Source organism: Leopardus geoffroyi, chromosome D2, assembly GCF_018350155.1.
Source record: "Leopardus geoffroyi isolate Oge1 chromosome D2, O.geoffroyi_Oge1_pat1.0, whole genome shotgun sequence".
Classification (NCBI taxonomy): Eukaryota; Metazoa; Chordata; class Mammalia; order Carnivora; family Felidae; genus Leopardus; species Leopardus geoffroyi.
Window position 1 is genome coordinate 30,623,135 of NC_059334.1, and position 20,890 is coordinate 30,644,024.

Here is a 20,890-nt window from a genome sequence, read left to right on the forward strand (position 1 = left end):
GAAGGTTAGTAGGACATTTTTCCTCCCCTCCATAGCCACAAATGTATGTCACTATGTGTGATTTTATATCTTCTAGTAGCCACATTTTAAAAAAGTAAAACAAACCAGGCAACATTAATTTTAATAATATATTTTAACCCAATATATTCAAAATACCTCAACATAATCAATATAAAAATTATTAATAAGATTTTACATTTTTTCCTTAATATATCTTTTAAATCCAATGTATAGTTTACAAATAGAGCATATCTCAATTCAGATTAGCACATGTCAGGTGCTTACTAACCACATAGGGCTACCATGTTGGACAGTGCAGTTCTGAGTGATGGGAGGATGGTTCTTGGCAGTGAGCTGAGGTGGGCTAGTTAGGCTGGGCCCTGATTCCCTCCCAATCACCACGATGATATCCAGAAAGGCCTCTGGGATGAGGAACTTCTGGTCATATAGAACGAGGAAGATCTTGATTACAAGCCCTACAAGTTCAAGAGTGTGGTTTTGAATAGTGATCTATTGAGCAAGCTCTTGCTTGCCCCTAACGGTCTTTTCTTTTCTCCCCACTAGCCCCATCCTATCTGAAAACTACATTGGGAGTCCCTTGAAATAGGAATTTTGCTGAATTGTTCTGCCTATATTCCCACCAGCCAGGAAGGAGAGACCATCCCATCCCCCCTTGGGGAAATGCCCTTTGGTCCAATTCAAGGAGATTTCACTTTGGTCTTTAAAGTAGGATGGGCCTTGGGGAAGACTGACTTGATCTTGAGGACAAGACCTCTTCTCTTCACCTCTTTAGACATGAATTTGCATGTCTTTCCTCCAGTTCATTATTATAAGTTTGTTTGAAGGGAGCCTCATTTTCTTATTTTCAAGTTTTTGAAAAGAGTGGAAGGGAACTCATTCTTACCCCCATGAGCTAGAAGTATCAATACCTCCATGGATACTCTAAAATCTGAAAAGAAACTCATGCTTATTACATTTGTGATGAGGTGCACTATCTACTTAACCCACAGATGTTCTTTTCTTTCAGCCTTCCTAACTACTGTTTGTACCAATCTTTGGTATTTCCAGCCACATTGCCTTGAGGTGAATTACTTTTATCAGGCAGTTCTTAAGTGCTGATCTCTGATTCAACTTTCTCTCTTTTTTTTTTTTTAAGTTTGTTTGTTTGTTAGTTTGTTTATTTCTTTCTTTATTTCTTTCTTTATTTATTTAGAGAGCAAGAGAGAGCACACAACCTGGGAAGGGGCAGAGAGAGAAAGAGGGAGAGAGAATCCCAAGCAGGCTCCATGCTGTCAGCAAAGAGCTTGACACCTGTGCCTCCAACCCACCACCCGTGAGGTCATGATCTGAGCCAAAATAAAAAATCAGGACGCTTAACCGACTGAGCCACCCAGTTGCCTCTGATTCAACTTCTTTGGTATCATTGTGCCCCAAAGGAGGGAGATACAAATTAAAACCACAATGAGATACCACCTCACACTAGTCAGAATGACCAACATTAACAACTCAGGCAACAACAGATGTTGGGGAGGATGTGGAGAAAGAGGGTCTCTTTTGCATTGCTGGTGGGAATGCAAGCTGGTGCAACCACTCTGGAAAACAGTATGGAGGTTCCTCAAAAAGTTAAAAATAGGGGCGCCTGGGTGGCTCAGTCGGTTAAGCGGCTGACTTCGGCTCAGGTCATGATCTCGTGGTCCATAGTTCGAGCCCCGCGTCGGGCTCTGTGCTGACAGCTCAGAGCCTGGAGCCTGTTTCAGATTCTGTGTCTCCCTCTCTCTGACCCTCCCCCGTTCATGCTCTGTGTCTTTCTGTCTCAAAAATAAATAAACGTTAAAAAAAAAAAAAAGTTAAAAATAGAACTACCCTGGGGCGCCTGGGTGGTGCAGTCGGTTGGGCGTCCGACTTCAGCCAGGTCACGATCTCGCGGTCCGTGAGTTCGAGCCCCGCGTCGGGCTCTGGGCTGATGGCTCAGAGCCTGGAGCCTGTTTCCGATTCTGTGTCTCCCTCTCTCTCTGCCCCTCCTCCGTTCATGCTCTGTCTCTAACTGTCCCAAAAATAAATAAACGTTGAAAAAAAAAAAAAAAAGAAAAAAATAGAACTACCCTATGAGCCAGCAATTACACTACTAGGTATTTATCCAAGGGATACAGGTGTGCTGTTTCAAAGGGGCACATGCACCCCAATGTTTATAGCAGTGCTATTGACAATAGCCAAAGTACAGAAAGAACCCAAATGTCCATCAACAGATGAATGGATAAAGAAGATGTGGTATATATATATATATATATATATATACATACACAATGGGGTATTACTCAGCAATCAAAAAGAATGAAATCTTGCCATTTGCAACAATGTGGATGGAATTAGAGGGTATTATGCTAAGCGAAATTAATCAGAGAAAGACAAATATCATATGGCTTCACTTATATGTGGAATTTAAGATACAAAACAGTTGAACATAAGGGAAGGGAAGCAAAAATAATATAAAAACTGGGAGGGGGACAAAACATAAGAGACTCTTAAATATAGAGAACTGAGGGTCGCTGGAGGGGTTGTGGGTGGGATATTAAGGGGTATTAAGGAAGACACTTGTTGGGATGAGCATGGGGTGTTACACATAGTGGATGAATCACCGGAATCTACTCCTGAAATCATTATTGCACCGTATACTAACTTGGATGTAAATTTAGAAATTAATTAATTAATTAATTAATTAAAAAAAAGAAAAAAGCAGTTGCTTAACTGACTAAGCCACTCAGGTGCCCCAAAACAGATCTGCTTTTAAAAAGACCACCCTGAAACCAATAGCTAGTGGGAAGCCATGTTGTTGTTTGTAATATTTTGTTTATTTTTGAGAAAGAGAGACAGAGTATGGGCAGGGGCAGAGAGAGAGGGAGACACAGAATCGGAAGCAGGCTCCAGGCTCTGAGCTGTCAGCACAGAGCTCAACATGGGGCTTGAACCCCTGAGCCTCAAGATTATGACCTGAGCCGAAATCAGATGCTTAACCAACTGAGCCACCCAGGCACCCTGGTGAAAAGTCATGTTTATGTGAAGAGGGGAGGAGGCGGGGTACATTACTTTTTAGATGTGGAACTGGTGTGTGTCCTGTTCCAGGTGATTGTTAAGGAATGAAGATGCCCACGCTACGGGAAAATCAATTGCGTGTGAAATAAAACAGATGCATTTAAGGTTGCCTGGTAACTGAAGAATGAAGTCCAGAACAGAATTTCCCTTTTAAAATTATGGAGAACAGGCTTATTGTAGAGGGTAAGGTTTAGGGACAGATAAAGATCCTCTTTGGTTAGTGGAGGAAATTTGGGGCAAGAAGAATGGTAGGTCCCCAGCCCAGAGGGGCGCCGCTAACGCACCCCTCAGAGGGTACGCCGTGAGCTTTCTCGGGCACCCTCTCATTGGTTCCCCTCACCATTGTCAGAACCAGAGCAGGGGGCCCAACGTCCCTCAGCTGCTAAGTGAGGGAGTCAAGTTAGGACCCAGGACTTCTGGATGCCACATGCATTTGTCCTGCTCCTCTGCAGCTTAAAGAAGACTAAGGAAATGAAACTGGAGGAAGGCTGTTTGGGAAAAGAAACTGTTGGTTGTCAGCGTAGCAGGAGAAGAGCAAATGGTTGAGAATGCGGCACCATTAAAAAAAAAATCACCATGACCCAGAGAAGGAAAAAATGAAGTACCCAAAGGAAAAAGGCCTCCAAAATGATCATTTTCAATCAGGAGCTCTAAGCAGTTCTGTGGTTTTGCAGGGCTTACGGGAGCTATTGTTTTCAGGCCAGGGCTTTAAATTGGGGGATAGGGTTAAAAAAGACCAGAGATGAGGGCTGTTATTTCAAGCTGAAACCAATATTCCATACTGGGGAACTCACTAGGTTTGTGAGTTTTGGGGTTGGGTACAGCTAAAGAGGGGTCCCTGGCCTCACTTCCAGATGGTTCTGAGGACCGTCAAGATGTGCATTCTTCATAGCTCTTGTGGACTTGGACCACAGCTACTCAGCGATTAGATTCTGAGGCCTGTCCTTAGCAGGAAATGGTAAAGGAATCAGCAGGAAGCTGAAAACAAGAGAACGGAAACCCCTCCCTCCTGTCAAAGGACAGACAACAGTGAGGGTGAAAATGGAAATTGGGGGCTGTAGGGACAGGCATGTGGAAATGGAGAGTGGTTGAACCTTGAATAGAAGGCAACAGTGTGTGCCCCCAGGCGAGAACACGTGTTCAACTGTTATGTCTATCCTGCAACTTTAATGTGGAGCCTCTACCCGGTGTTCCTCAGTCCCCCAGAAGTCCATGCACAATTCCCAGGACCTGAGAAACAGCCACTCCTTTAGTTACAGGGGGCAGCGCAGCATGAGCTCCAGCAGCCCACTGGGCGGACACAACACACCTTGTTTCTGATGCCCAGCTCATTCAAGGCCAGAGAACCCCAAATTCAAGGTGGAAACTTTTGCCAGGAGAAAAGGTGAAAGCATAAATGGAATTGCATCGTAAGAAATACTTGGTGTGAAGGGGCAGAGAAATGCAAGGTCGTTTTTCTGTTGTGCCCAAGTGCTTGGTAACCAGAAATCCTCGCTCCATTCTTGAGGAAGAGGGAGAGCCAGGGATCGATCCAATGGAAGCAAGAGAGTCCAATAAGAAACCTGTTCTCTGAAACCGGAGAACACTTTTTTTGTAGATGAGAACTCAGCTTTGAACTTTTACCTCTTGAGCTCGACTCAGTGACTTGTGCTACTCCTGACAGAAAGGAAAATTAACATTTTATGTTGAAGGTCCTCAGTATGAAAAGGCAGTGCCCAGCTCCCCCTCATCCACAGGGCAGTGGACTCTTTATGTTAAAAATCTTGTGTTCAGGGGCGCCTGGGTGGCTCAGTCGGTTAAGCGGCCGACTTCAGCTCAGGTCACGATCTCGCGGTCTGTGAGTTCGAGCCCCGCGTCGGGCTCTGGGCTGATGGCTCAGAGCCTGGAGCCTGTTTCCGATTCTGTGTCTCCCTCTCTCTCTGCCCCTCCCCCGTTCATGCTGTGTCTCTCTCTGTCTCAAAAATGAATAAACGTTAAAAAAAAAAATTAAAAAAAAAAAATCTTGTGTTCAGATTGCTAATTGAGGAGAGGAAAAACCGACTCTACTGAATGCTGATTCTACTGTTTTAGTGGGAAAACAATTTCTAACAGGCAAGTGTGAAACAACAAAACTTTTGAAAAAGCAGACCTGGGGAGAGTTCAGTGCAGTTTCATAATGGGTATGAATAGTTATTTTGCTGTCTTTTTTTTTTTTTTTTTTTTTTTTATCTTTCTGGGTTTTGATGTGGATCTCTTTCTATTTGTTCAGGAAATTGTGACGTGTGTTCTGGGCAGGGTTTGAGGTTTTGGAACTTTTTCTAAAAGGGACAGAGTGCACCCTGCTACATTTCCTAATCGTGAAGTTGGTGTCCAGGCAGCAGGACCGAAGTGAGCTGGTCACGATGCAACGGCTCCTCCAGGGCACTACATTTGTCCTGGCTCTTGCCCTCCTCCTGGTTTTTGATTCTTCGGTTCAAGGTAAGACCCGGGAAACTTGCACCCCCCGCCCCCCGCTGTAATCTTTGTAAGCCCCATGTTTCCCACAAATGATAATATTCACTTTAAGATACAGAATGTATTGTGGGAGAAAGTATGCAAGGAAAAAGTATTTGGGGTGGCTAAACTCCTTAATGTGAGTTTGGTTAAGTTTGGTACCAAGAAGGATGAGGCTCTGGAGGCAGGTGTGGCCTTGTAAGCTCTCACAATGGTTGAAACGTGCTCTTTTATTTTGGGATGAAAAGGTATAGTTTATAAACTTTTTTTTTTAATGTATATTTTCTTTTATTGAGAGAGAGAGACAGAGAGACAGAGAGACAGAGGGAGAGAGAATCCCAAGCAGGCTCAGCACTGTCAGCACAGAGTCCCATGCGGGGCTCTATCCCACGAACCCTGAGATCATGACCTGAGTCGAGATCAAGAGTCCCACACTTAACTGACGGAGGCACACAGGCACCCCTAGTTTATAAACTTTCAGAAATTCAAGAAAGTAATATAGAAAAATACCTATGTGTCTATGGAGAAAGTGGCACTGTTGAGTGCCTATCCCTTAGGGTTTCTATCAGTCCCAAGTTTTCCTATATTACGGTGGTGTCATAATTACTCTAACAGTGGGAAATGATATATTTGTAGAAATCAGAGTAAATTTGTTTTTTTTTCCCTTTTTTAAAAAAAAACCTGGTTCTTAGTGAAAATTCAGTTATGGCTAGACATAGTACAAACCCTCTCAGAGTTTATAAAGAGGCCAAAGAATTTTAGTATCTGTGCTGTTGCTCAGAGAGACATTACATCTGGAAATTTCTTGTTAGATTTCTCTATGATCCAGGGTTGTTTAGTCAGACTGAAACAACTTAAAGTCTTAATGACTAAGACAACGAAAATTAACAGTTTGTAGGAAAGATACAATTTCTTCTCCTTTGATAAATAAGGGATCATGTCTAAACAAGGCAGAAGGTCATGACCTGATAAACAGATGGGAGAATTTATGGTAGAAACACATTTAAGGTTCCCCAAATTGTACAGGAAATACTGACTCCTAGTGACATACATGTCCCGGATTTGTTTCTTCAAAGTGACTCTAATGGTCTTGTTTTTACTTTTGGTGGAAATGAAATCATATAGGGAATCTCAGATATGTTCGTCATGTACTGGAAATTTATAACATTATTTTCTTCTTGTTATGCATTTATTGAAGAAAATAACAGCAAGTAGTGTTGCTGAAACTCTTTTATGAATCTATTTATTTAAAAAAATTTTTTTTACATTTATTTATTTTTGAGAGACGGAGAGAGACAGAGCACAAGTGGGGGAGGGGCCGAGGGAGAGGGAGACACAGAATCCGCAGCAGGCTCCAGGCTCTGAGCTGTCAGCACAGAGTCCGACGCGGGGCTCGAACTCACAAACCACGAGATCGTGACCTGAGCTGACGTCGGATGCTTAACCAACTGAGCCACCCAGGAGCCCCGAATCTATTTATTTTTTACAGTATAAAACATTATTGATTGTAGGGAACAGGCTTGGGTCTTTTAGGGAAAATCTTCAGCTTGATGAGGTAATTCCCTAGTGTGTTGTGACAAGATCCAGAGTAATGAGGTCTGTATTTGTAGCACAGATTTGAGTGACCAGTTGGTGGGGAGAGGGGGTGGGGGAGCGGGGGGAGTCCACCCTGGCAAGAGCTAAGTTAGTCTTTACGTATTCAGAATTTCCCCCAAATATCACGTTCCCCACAAAGATTCAGTAGGTAAAACTAGACTTAAAGCAAAAACGTTCCTTATGTAGTAGGTATTCACCAGAAAGAAGTGAAGAAACCATGATGAAACTGTACAAAGTACTAGCATTTATATCATCACCTGGTAGGTTTAGCTCTTTGTTGGAAAAGGAACCAAGAAAGAGAGAATGAATGAACTGAAAAACTAGGGTATTTCCAAAGGAGAAGTGCACTTGGTGTTGGAATGAAGGGTTTGTGCCCACGTCTCAATAGGAAGGGAGGGGCGCCTGGGTGGCTCGGTCAGTTAAGCGTCCGACTTCGGCTCAGGTCACGATCTCGCGGTCCGTGAGTTCGAGCCCCACGTCGGGCTCTGTGCTGACCGCTCAGAGCCTGGAGCCTGTTTCGGGTTCTGTGTCTCCCTCTCTCCCTGCCCCTCCCCTGTTCATGCTCTGTCTCTTTCTGTCTCAAAAATAAATAAACGTTAAAAAAAAAAAATTCAATAGGAAGGGAAATAGATGCCCACCCAGGGCTGTGTGTGCGAGTGACGGCAAGCTCAAGGCTACAGTGGAAAGAGCCACGCCACTATTTCACCACACATCCACGTGATGCCAGGTGTGATCTGACAGTGTTTTTCCTCCATCTTTTAAAAAATATTTACTCAAACCACTGGTTTGACTGAACTGATCAAATTAACTAGGCTTTTGGCTTGCTTTTACTGCACATATTCAAAACATCTTAGATTACTGTATTTGTTTGCTAAGACTGCCCAGTATCCCAGACTGGTGTGGCTTAAACAACAGAAGTTTATTTCCTCACAGTTCTGGGGGCTAGAAGTCCAAGATCAAGATGTCGGTGGGGTTGGTTTCATTCTGAAGCCTCTCTCCTTGCCTTGAAGATGCCCATCTCTCTGTGTCTTCACATGGTCCTTCCTCTGTGTGTGTCTGTGTCCTGATCTCTTCTTCATAAGAGACACCAGCCATATTGGATTATAAGGACCCAGCCATATTGGATTAGGGTATATCCATATGACCTCATTTGACCTTAATTACCTCTTTTTAGTCCCTATCTCCAGATACAATCCCATTCTGAGGTATTGAGAGTTAGGGCTTCGACACACAAATTGAGAGGACACAACTCAGCCCCTATCAGTTACTATAAGTCAAACCCAAGTAAAGACATGATGTGAAATCATGTCTATTAGGGGCAAAGAAATGGAAATTTGGCAATGCATGGGAGACCCTGGAGAGCACAGGTGGCCATCGATTTAATGTAGAGCTCCAGGGGATTATTGATTATTGATAAGGTCTGTGAATCCTAAAGTCTTTTATTGCCCCCTTTTAATTTTTTTCATGTTTATTTATTTATTTATTTATTTATTTATTTATTTATTTATTCTGAGAGGAGAGTGGGGTGGAGAGGGGCAGAGGGAGAGAGGGAGAGAGAGAGTCCAAGCAGACTCTGCATTCTGTGGGGTGTCATCTGACAAACCATGACATCATGACGTGAGCCAAAATCAAGAACTGGACGCTTAACTGACTGAGCCACACAGGCGCCCCGCCCCTCTTTTTAAAAGATGCCCATAAAGAGAGAAAATGGAAAATCCAGGAGCAGTTGTGGCCAGATCATGTGTTCACTCCACACTATTGGGTTATAGTAGATATTGATTCTACCCATGTGTGCTGCTGTTTGATTGTAAAGTGATTTCATGTACATTCTCTCGTAAATGATCATCACATTTCCTGTGAAGAGGAATTAACACCACTTTATAGAAGAGAAAATTCATTTGTTTTTTAGACCAACCGCTTGCAAAATATTTTGAGACTTTAGGCCAGAAGTGGCCATCTGATTTCAAGGACAGAGTTAACTTTCTATTGCAACTTGACTGTCTTCTAGGTAGAGATTTTCTTTTTTCTTTACTGATCTTTTCTTTTCTCTTCTTTTCTTATCTTTTCTTTCTTTTTAAAGTTTTTATTTTTAAGTAATCACTATATCCAATGTGGGACTTGAACTTACAACCCTGAGGTCAAGAGTAACGTGTTCTACTGAGTCAGCCAGGTGCCTCGAGTTTTTCTGTCTTTAAAACAAAAAACCTTCTTTTGGCTGTAGTAAACTTGCTATAAAGTTTACCAGCGAATTGAGGTATAGAGAGGGAGAAATTGAAAGTAAACTGGGAACATTTACAGCCTGGCAAGCCATGCAAGGGTGGGGGAACCTTATCTATCTTGTGGAATTGATTGTCTAGTAGGAAGCAACTCCAACTTAGTGATGTCTGTTTCCATGCTACCCAAACAACGAACAAAACGGTCTTTTTTTTTTTTTTTTTAACCCTCCGCATGGCAGTTTCTGCTCAAGTTTCTCTAACATACCTGCAGCAGATCTCCATTAAGAATAGGAAATTGGCAAATTGTGATGATGTTGGGGGAAAATTGGTACTACAATATATAAAGATGCAGAGAGATTACTGGGGTAATGTTCACTCACAGAAAGCATTTTGTATAAAGTGGGACTAGTGACTGTGTGTGTATGTGGGGGTGGCGAGCAATGAGGAAAGGATTCTAAATAATTTACCATTCTTTTCCCTGGAATCTACCACAAAGTTCACCAGCAGATCCAGTAGGTGGGGCCTTTGGAGAAGATAACCCTTGTGTCCACTAGCATTCTCTCTTTTATTTTTTTCCAATTATGGTAATCAGTAATCATGAGGCATTTCTCTCAAGCAAGATAGGAGTCAAGATATTCCCACAACATCAGGGGCTGGAAATGTTGAATTCACATCCTGCCAACACCCTTCAATAGATATGTCAGGAACATTGTGTCTGTAACCATGTTCTTTATTTTAATCCAACTGAAAATTATCAATCCCAAATTAGATACACTTTTCTCGGGGTGGGGGGTGACTTCTACCTTTGATTTCTTTATGAGTTTTTAAACAGCTTTATTGAAATAGCATTCACATACCATAGAGTTCATCCATTCAAAGTGTACAATTCAAAGTTTTAAAATTATATTCACAGATGTATGCAACTATCACTATAGTCAATTTTAGAACATTTTCATCAACCCCCAAAAGAAGCCCCTCTTTTTTTTTTTAATATTTTATTTTAAAGTAATCCCTACACCCAGTGTGAGGCCTGAACTTACAACCCTGAGATCAGGAGTCATGCATTTTACCCACTGAGTCAGTCAGGCATCCCAAGAAGCCCCTCTTTATAAATTTTAAAAGCTGAGACTCTGAATTCTGGGGGGAATTTTGTATTTTAGAATTTGTTTTCATGAGTTTATGAAAGCTGTATTATGCCAGCAAAATGATAGGGTCTTTCACCTGGACGCTTCCCCATAAAGTTTTAGTTTTACTTTTCTGTTTAACTTCCTATCTATGCAAACATTCTCTCAGCTTGATAGCACATTGGCTGCATGTAAAGGAGAAGGCAAACATCTACAGTGCCCAAAATGATAGCCCCTGAGCGCTTGAAATGGGGTGAATCCAAACTGAAATGTGCTGTTAGTGCAAAATATGCACCCAGACTTACATGAAAAGAAAAACGTAAAATATTCATTAATAACTTACATTGCTTATATGTTAAATGGCAATATCTGAATACATTGGTTAAATGAAATGTCTTGAAATTAATTTCACTTGTCTCTTTCTACTTTAAAAAAATAGAGCTGCTATGACATTGAAAATTCCATACGTGGGCGCCTGGGTGGCCCAGTGGGTTAAGCGTGGGACTTAGGCTCAGGTCATGATCCTGTGAGTTCGAGCCCCTGTTCAGGCTCTGTGCTGACAGCTCAGAACCTGAAGCCTGCTTCAGGCTGCCCCTCCCCCGCTCTGTCTCTGTCTCTCTCAAATATAAATAAACATTAAAAAAAAAAAGAATATTTCATACATGGTTGTCTGAAACTTCTATTGGACAGCGCTGTTCTAGACAGCACAGAGTGTGAAGACATCGCCCTCTGCTGGACATGTTGGATTTTTTTTTTTTTTTTTTTGTCCCACCTACAAGGTAGGGTTTTTAAGTAGCAAGCACTCAATGCCAAACTTAAGCTGCTTGAGGAAAGAATCAGAGGAGAAAGGTAAACCATACCAATACCAGGTGCAAAGATTTGTGCTAGATGTTTTACATACTTTCATCTCACTGTAAAGGAACTGTTTGGGATACTATTATTCATCTTTGAAAGATGAGAAATTGAGAATCAGACAGATGCTAAATGGTAGAATGAGTGTTTAAATTCTGATGTCTTTATAAGTTGCCCACTAGCAGAGATTGGTCATTGTGGTCTCCTCCTCATCGGAGAAACTAGTGTTTAAGGAGCTCTGACCATGGTGCTAGTTATTATTCTAAGAACCTAACATTTATATCTCATTATCGGACCTATTACTGTTCCCATTTCATGGATGAAGAAATTGAGCTACACAGAGGTTAAGTAAGTTGGTCAAGTCACACAGCTAGTAAGGGGCATTGGATGTCATCTTGCTACCTTACCTCCAGTCTCCAGACAGTGACAGAACTAACCTATTTTGAATGACTAGCTGTCCCAGGCCAGATACAGTTAGTGATATTCAGGAACCATGGGGAAATTGTGATAGTAGTTCCAAAGGTAAGAAAGAAAGAAAGAAAGAAAGAAACAAACAAACAAACAAACAAACCAGCGGGAGAATATTTACTTTCTTACATTAGTGTCTCTAATTTTTCAAGGAATATTGTTATTTATAGAAATTTATAAAACAAGGGGCGCCTGGGTGGCGCAGTCGGTTAAGCGTCCGACTTCAGCCAGGTCACGATCTCGCGGTCCGTGAATTCGAGCCCCGCGTCAGGCTCTGGGCTGATGGCTCAGAGCCTGGAGCCTGTTTCCGATTCTGTGTCTCCCTCTCTCTCTGCCCCTCCCCCGTTCATGCTCTGTCTCTCTCCGTCCCAAAAATAAATAAACGTTGAAATTTATAAAACAAAATGAGAAAAAAAATCACCAAAGAGTCTATCACTATATTTTTGTGGATTTCCTCAAATTTCTCCCCAATATCTGTTTATGCGGTTGCATTAACAACTACTATGCAGCATGGTATTCTGCCTTTTTCACTCATTTTTAAATATAGAGTTTCCCATGATGTTACATAGTCTTTTCTATAACCACTACTTTTTAACTTTTTTGTCAATATTCCCTCATATGAATGACTAATAATGAGATTTTTAACTGTTTTGATCAAGTTATTTCCTGTTTCCCTAGTTTAAATAGTACTAAGGTGAATAGTTTCATGTATCTTTTATACATTGTATTTTACCTATATCTATATATTTCTTTAGAGATATAAAATGTGTATCATATATCTTAATGATGTAATAACTTGGTTAATCAGAGCTATTAGGACAAAGTTGAGTACAAATAGACATGATAGAGAATCATAAAGAAAGAGGACATTTTGAAAAAGTTCTGTGGTTCTGCAGTCTTTTAAGAACAAAGTCCTTGGCCATCCTATTGAGGGGTAAAGTGAACTTGACTTTGGTATCAACCTCTGATAGTTGCTGTCAGAAGAGAACAGGACATAGTTTGTGCATACTCTCCTAGAAACAGATACTGGGGGTGACCCCAAAACTCCAAAGTTCATGGTCTCTGGGGATGTTGGGTAATGAGATTAGGGGTCATTTTTCTTTTTTTTTTTTTGCTTAATACATTTTTCAAAATTTCCTATAATAAGCTCATATTTCTTTTCTCCTTTTTAAAAATAAAGTTATTTAAGTCTATTTATTTTAAGAGAAAGAGAGTGTAGAGGAAGGGCAGAGAGAGAGAGAGAGGGAGAGAGAGAATCCCAGGCAGGCTCCATGCTGTCAGCGTGGAGCCCTATGTGGGGCTTGAACACACGAACCATGAGATCATGACCTGAGGCAAAACCAAGAGTCAGAAGCTTAACTGACAGAGCCACCCAGGCGCCCTGTAACATAAATGTTATTTTAAAAAATTGCAACAAAAGCAGTCTAGATGTAAGGAATATCTAAACAGACTGCCCATTTCTAGAAGAGAGTGCTGTAAAAGGTAAAGACACCTTTCCATTAGTCCCTGAATTAAAACAATGTCAGGAAACCCTGTCAAATTGCTATAGGAGTCCATTTATGTAAAATTCTAGAAGATATAAACTAATTTTTTAAGTCTATTTATTTATTTACTTTTGAGAGAGAGAGGGCGAGCAGAGGAAGGGAAGAGAGAGAGGGAGAGAGAGAATCCCAAGCAGGCTTTGTGCTGTCCGCACAGAATCTGATGCAGGGCTCAAACTCATGAACTGTGAGATCATGACCTGAGCCAAAATCAAGATTTGGAGGCTTAACTGACTGAGCCACCCAGTCGTCCCTAAACTAATTTATGATGACAGGAAGCAGATGAATTGTTGTAGGGGGCTTGCAGAAGTGTGTCAAGAGGAGGGAGGGCAGTCAGGGTCCTTCCTTCCTCTGTCTTCTGCCTACCAATACCCTCCACAAAGGCAATCAGTATGTTGTGTAACTTTTCAGAGGTTCAAGATACATATATGCAAGCATATATGTAAATATATTCTTAAAAACACAAACACACACAAATGTTAACACAATGCACAGTGTTCCTTACTTTGTTTTAAATTTAATAATCTACCTTGGAGAATCTATATCAGTGTCCAGAGAGCTGCCTCATTCTTTTTTTTTTTTTTTTAAGTTTATTTATTTGTTTTGAGAGAGAGAGCAACTGGGATAGAGGCAGAGAGAGAGAGAATCCCAAGCAGGCTCTGCACTGTCAGTGCAGAGCTCAATGTGGGGCTCAAACCCACGAACCACAAGACGTGGCTTGAAATCAAGAGTCGGACGCTTAACCAACTGAGCCACCCAGGCACCCCTGCCTCATTCTTTTAATAGCTGTACTTTAACATGTAATTTTCCAATCTTTTACTATTGCAAAAAAAAAAAAAAAGTTGCCATGATTGTCCATAGCACTGGGTTTTTTGTTTGTTTTCTGAAATTGTTGTTACCATTTCCACTTTGATCTGTACAGACAACAATGTACTGGGTTTTAAAACCACTTTTCCTGCTTTTCAAGGATTCTAAACATGCCCTTTCTTGCTAGGTGATTATTAGTTGCCCTTGTGTGAATAAAACATGGGCTTCGGGTGGGGAGGAGATGAACCTTTTGAAGTATGGGGAAGTATTTCTCACCATTGGGCTTCCATTCTTGCTAAAGTGAAGAATAGACAGTTTATTTCATGAATTAATAAGGCATCTCCTGTATGACCTTCTAACACCAGATTTGGAGACTTCTGTGTAGAAACTAAACTCAAAAGAAGCTGTGACAAACTAGGGTATTCCAACCAGTCTGTCCCTCTGCGAATAGAACAGCCTGGTTCTTCTGAAATCTCTGACCGGATCTGAGGGCAAAGAAAGAGGGCAAGTTTTTATTTACTTTTCATTCCTAAGAACATCATATAGCCCTAAAGAACTAGGGCCCCGTAATGTCTTAGGTACTACTTGGTGTAATCCTTAATCTTTCTGAATGTGATTTGACTCATCTCTATAAGAAGGGGCAGGCTTTGGGGGTCAGATACGGGTTTGAATACTGGGCCCTTCAATACCGTGTGGCCTCAGTTTTCCTTTGCGTAAAGTGGAGAGAATAGTACAAAAATAATAATAGTTAACACTACCAAGTGTTTATTGTGTTCCTGGCACTATGTTAACGTCTTTACATGCATTTCTCATTTAATTTTGAGGACCAGCTTATGCGAAAAAACAACACTGTTAGCATCTTCATTTCACAGAGGGGGCTCAGGGAAGTGAAGGCTTCCCAGGTCACCAGTAGCGTAGCTGGGACTTTACTCCAGGTGGCTGATTGCCTAAGCCTATTCTAACCTTAAACCCTGGGCTACTTTCTGGGGTTGTTGGGAGGACAATGTATCTAAAAGGCTGGCACACGGTGGATGCTGCTATTCTATTTATGGTCATTCTATTTGTGGTCTATTTATGGTCATGCCCACACCTTACCTTCTACCAAATTTAGAATTCATTTAATCAACAATTTCTTCTGGACAGAGTGATGAGAAGCTGTGTGAGAGGTACTTAGTAACCACATGGGTTCCTTTTTTGGGGTAGGTTCTCCTGTGCGGAGGGCCAGGTACCAGTGGGTACGCTGTAATCCTGAGAGTAATTCTGCAAACTGCATTGATGAAAAAGGACCAATGTTCAACCTGCTTCCAGATGAAACCAACAGAATCCTCCCTCCAAGGACTGACCCTTTTTTGTAAGTGAACTTTCTCTGATCTTACTTTCACTGACCCCTGTTGAGACCTTGGCTTGGAGATGGGAGGGTTGTCCAGTGTGTTTTTCTTCAGGCTCTTGCCTTGGTGGCTTGGTTTTCACCACACAGTACACGGTAAAGCTGTATACTGTATTTACTGGTGTGTGAGATGCGCAAGAATGCACGATTCATCCATACTTTTGCAAGGTCTTTTTGTGGTGGCAGAGACAAAAACCAACTACTTTTCACCAACAAGTATTGGAAATGATTGAGCATTATTCTGTTTATGTAAATAGAGCACGTTATATATTAAAATCCAATAGGAGTCTGGCAACTGTGTGCATAAATAAAATGCAGTATTTCGCTAGAGTGGACTATTATTTGGCCAAATAAGGAACGAAGTGTGCGAACACATGGATCTATCCTGAAAACATTATGCAAAGTGAAAAAAAACAGACACAAAAAGCCACACCTTGCATGATTCTCTCCATATGAAATGCCCAGAATAGTCAATTCTATGGAGGTGGAAAATAGATGAGTGGTCACCAGGGGCTGGAGGAGAGGGAGGAATACAGGATGATTGCTAATAGGGGTTATTAAAATATCCTGAGAGGGGCGCCTGGGTCGGTTAAGCGTCCGACTTCAGCTCAGGTCATGATCTCATGGTCCGTGAGTTCAAGCCCCACGTCGGGCTCTGTGCTGACTGCTCAGAGCCTGGAGCCTGTTTCGGATTCTGTGTCTCCCTCTTTCTCTGCCCCTCCCCTGTTCATGCTCTGTCTCTCTCTGTCTCAAAAATAAATAAACGTTAAAAAATTTTTTTTAAAAATAAAATAAAATAAAATATCCTGAGATTAGATAGTAGTGATGAAAAAAGAAATTAGGGAAGAGAAGAATAAATGGCCATGGCTTATCAGAGACAAAGCCAAACCTCTTCTTGATGAAATAAAACCTGATTTAAACTTGCAAAAAAGATCCAATAGGAATTCATAAGTAACAAAAATGGAATTGTCTTCGAATCAATTGTTTTAGTAAGCAGCAAAGTCGTATAACAGGTAGCAAAAATGTGTTATGAAAAGGATTATCATAAAGGTTTAATCTTCAGACTTGGAAGATTAACCCTAGAAAATTACTCTCCTCAAAGCCAGGGAAGTCATCATGCCCAAACCAGGTGAGGCCATCATCACTCAGCAGGGGAGGCGGGAGGTCCTGGGGGGGGGGGTCCTGGCGACCCTCTTCGTTGCTGGCACTCACTGCATAAGAGATTACATCGTCACCATCCTCAAAATGTCGCTCTGCAATCCTGCTCCTATGCCTCTACTTCCTTTTTTTTTCTTTTTTTTTTTTTTTATAACCTTTATTCAGTATTGAGAGTCAGAGAGACAGAACGTGAGCGGGGGGGGGGGGGGGGGAGAGGAGGAGGGGGGGAGGGGCAGAGAGCATGGGAAACACAGAATCCAAAGCAGGCTCCAGGCTCTGAGCTGTCAGCACAGAGCCCGATGTGGGGCTCGAACTCACGAACCATGAGATCATGACCTGAGCTGAAGTTGGCCACTTAACCAACTGAGCCACCCGGGCACCCCTCCTGTACCTCTACTTTTAGTCCACAGCATTAAGCTTGAAAATGATTTTGTAGCATCCTCCATTATTTTAACTTCTGAGTTTCCACAGTAATTCATTTAAAGCTAAAATGTTGGAGGAATAACCCAAGTTCTCCCAAACAACTATTTTTACACCATTTCTTCTCTCCTTAAGTCTCTACAATCTTCTCTTTCCTCAGCCGGGAAATTTTCCATCTCACTCTGACACCCCAGACACTTAGGAGTGAACAGTTCTTGCTTCTGTGTTAGTCCCAGGCCCATTTGCCCTCCTATCCATTCTTTTTCCTTTCCTCTTCCTTCTCTCTATTGGGTAAGGGGTGAGGGCTCATCCCATGGTCTGCATCTCTCAGGCTCCCTGATCTGTGGCTGATTTGGACAATGGAAGGCACAGAAGGGAGACCAGAGAGCATGAGAGGCAGGGAGAGATCAGGATGTTTCTTCTCCTCGGTCCCTGCCTCGAGTGGCACCTCTGGCAGGACTGTGTCTCCTCCATGACGTCGGCTCCCACCAGATACCCCTAGTAGCTGGGCTCAGGGAAATCCACCTCCTTCCATTGTCCCTTTAGCCCAGGGAGAGAAGTATCTTCTCTCATCTCTGGGTTTCCTCGCTATCCCCTATCTGGCTTCACTGCTTTTCCATCACACATTAAGTAGTTTCCTGTGTTAAATATTGAGATGAGTTTCCTGATTGGACTCTGTGGCAGCTTCTAGGGCCACTCCTCCTTGTTCTGGGGATCCTACCTCTACACGCCTTTTCTAGGACTTCAGTTCTGCAGTGACTCCTGTGAGACCAGCATCTTGTTTCCACCGGGGTGCAGAATTCTCTAGCGTCTCAGGCAGTTAGCTAGAATCCCTTCTTTGACTCTGCATCCTGTCCAGCTATTGCCCGTTCTCTGCTCCTCTTCACGGTAACACTTACTGAAAAGGATGCTTCCTGTCTCCCCATCCTTCTACCCCTTCTGTTTGGACTTCCGTTCATTTCTACCTTCCCCTCAGAATGTTTGGTAAGGTCACAATTACTCCTGGTTAACACATCCACTCTTTACTTCTCTGTGTTTGGCTTTCTCAACTTCTTAATTGCCTTCAAAACAGTTGATGCCCCCACCCTGGAAATGCTTTCTTCTCTAGGCTTGCATGGCCCCACCTTATCTTGAGTTTTCTTCTACTTCCCTGACTATTCGTTCTCCTCTGTTCAATATTTAATATATTGATATGGCCCTGGCTCTGTGCTGGGCCTCTTTTCTATCTGCATGCTTTCTTTAGGTGACCTCATTGTTCCATGTTTTTGATACTCTGTGTGTGTGTGTGTGTGTGTGTGTGCATGTGTGCGCATGCGTTTCCACTTTTCCGGTGCCGATCCCTTTTCCCTGACCCCACAGTCTAAACTAGCCACCTGGTCACCCTTTCATACGTTAGTCTATTTCACTTCTCTGCATAGCATTTAGCACCATCTCATAGTTTCCTGATTTATTCACTTTTTATGGTCTGTCTTTCCCAATAAGTTCTAAATTTCTCGAGGAGGGACCTCATCTGTTCGTCCCCATTCTATCCTAGGCACTTAGAATAGGGATCTGATGTTCAATATTTACTGAAGGCATGCATGCATGATGCTCTAATCTGTTGTATGGTCTGTGGTTCACCATCTTCACGGAAAAAATGACCCATAGACTACGAAACACAGTTTTTGTCTCTGATATTTAGTTGTGTTGTTGTACCACTGAGGGGTAGCGACATGGCTCTGGTCTTTTGGTGCTGAGTGGACTTCTAAACCACCAAACTGAACCCAACTGAATGAATATATTTACTTTTTTTTTAAGTTTATGTATTTATTTTGAGACAGACAGGGAGCACAAGTGGGGAAGCAGCAGAGACAGTGGGGCAGAGAGAGCATCCCAAGCAGGCTCTGTGCCGTCAGCGCTGAGCCCAATGCAGGGCTCGATCTCACGAACCATGAGATCATGACCTGAGCCAACATCAAGAGTCGGACGCTTAACCTTCCGAGCCACTCAGGTGCCCCAATACATTTACTGTTTGAGAGGAAATTGAATGTTAATACGGTGGCAAACATAACGCTTAACTTGTCACAAAGAATTTCTTTAGATTCAGTTGTGTTGAAGCACTGTGAATATTAGAAGTTTTGTAGAAATTTTAAATTTGGGAAAAATGTCATCTGTCTAGGCTGACTTACTTGTTTGTGCTTTCTTTAATGGAAGAAAATGGGAAAATATATCTTTTTTTAAAAATAAATGTCCTCTTAATTTACCAAATACAGGATTGCTATGCTACTGATAAGAAAATTCGCATTGCTTATATGAGTCTGCAATGTGTAGATGTTGGTAGATAAATGCAATGAGTTAAGTCTAGGCAAACATGTAGAAAGGCCTGATTGATTTGCTTTTTTGTTTTAAAGCATTGAATAACTGGGAAATGTGTAACTTTTAATTTGAGCAACTGGGTGGCTGCATTAATTTTCTACCTTAAAAATTTTTTATGATTTTCTTTCGTATGTCTCAAACTTCACTGTTTTTCTTTTCCATTTTTTGTTCTTACTTCAGAATGACAGGATCCCAGAACTTGAATGATGTCTTCCCTCTCTCTGAGGACTATTTTGGATCTGGGTCTGGATCCGGATCTGGCTCTGGCTCTGGCTCTGACTCAGGATCTGGAAGTGGCTCTGGAAGTGGCCTCCTCACTGAAATTGACCAGGAATACCAACCAGTAGATGAAAACGATGCTTTTTATTACAACTTTAGGCCTCTCAAGAGAAATCTGCCCTCAGACAACCAGGACTTGGGGCAAGATGGACCAGAAGAGAATTTCATTCTGTGAAAGAGAGGGTTTCCCATTTTGATGCCAGGCAATGCATTCTATAGGTTTTATGTACCGGAGTGAAATGATCAATTCTGGAATAAAAAAAGGTTTATAGGATTTCAAAAACATCTGAAAGAAAAGTTTAGGTTTTATCACCTTTTTTTCTTCATGAATTCTTCAAGCTTCCTTCACCTATCCTGTTGTCCTGGAAAATACCTGCATTCCCTTTGTATCGTATTCAACCAACATCACTATGAAATTACCTAGACTGCCCATGTCTAGAAAATGGCTTTAAAGAATAACTTAACCTGTTTAAAAAAAAATTCAGCCTGAGAAGCAAATCGACAGGTGATATTTCACACCCCAGTCTTCAGAAACCTGACACTGATTGTGAATTTTATTGATATGCCCCTTTTCTTATGAAAAATCCAGATGAAACACCGGGTAAATTTATAGAGTGGGTGGGTAATTGACAAGTCCCCTGTAAAGTGTACCACTCTATTGTTACCACTGGATGTGCTGGGAGAGCTGGTGGGCCGTGTTTGCTGAGAACTACGATTGGTGTTACAATTAGAAACTTAGGACCCAAACTAAAGCACGACTGTGCTCGGAATACTTCATACTGCTTTCCTTTTTTTTTTTTTTCCTGGATATCTGTGTATTTTCAAATGTTCCTCTATTAAAGCAGAACTATAATCAATGAGTTAAGCTGTCTGGGATCTCTTGTTATAATAGATAAATTAAGAAATAATCATTTTTGCTCAGATGTTTCTAGAAGTCTTATCGACAAGATATCAGCAAGATTATTTTACAGAACAAATTTTGCAATCAAATCCTATTAACCAGCAGATGAAGAAAACAATTGTGGTAGAGCGAGGTTATTCTTGTCCAGGTGACTCTTCTTCCTGAAGGCTGTTCCCATCTCTGTTCCCCCGAGTTCTGAAAAGCTTGTCAGCATCGTTGTCATG

General features: G+C 41.8%; 1 protein-coding gene across 1 annotated transcript; it reads left to right on the forward strand.

Moving 5' to 3' along the window:
- The first annotated feature begins 5,399 nt into the window (after positions 1-5,399).
- On the forward strand, positions 5,400-20,625 carry SRGN (serglycin). The gene is made up of 3 exons (XM_045437639.1): positions 5,400-5,547; positions 15,370-15,517; positions 19,667-20,625. Exons 1-3 carry the CDS (start codon positions 5,472-5,474, stop codon positions 19,938-19,940), a joined length of 498 nt encoding a protein of 165 aa, XP_045293595.1. The 5' UTR covers positions 5,400-5,471; the 3' UTR covers positions 19,941-20,625.
- Positions 20,626-20,890: the final 265 nt, after the last annotated feature.

Bases quoted from the DNA above. Each gene is read 5' to 3' on its own strand.
- SRGN (XM_045437639.1), top strand. From the start codon at position 5,472: ATGCAACGGCTCCTCCAGGGCACTACATTTGTCCTGGCTCTTGCCCTC. The intron at 5,548-15,369 runs GTAAGACCCGGG...TTTTTGGGGTAG, and splicing joins TTTTGATTCTTCGGTTCAAG to GTTCTCCTGTGCGGAGGGCC. The intron at 15,518-19,666 runs GTAAGTGAACTT...TTCTTACTTCAG, and splicing joins CCAAGGACTGACCCTTTTTT to AATGACAGGATCCCAGAACT.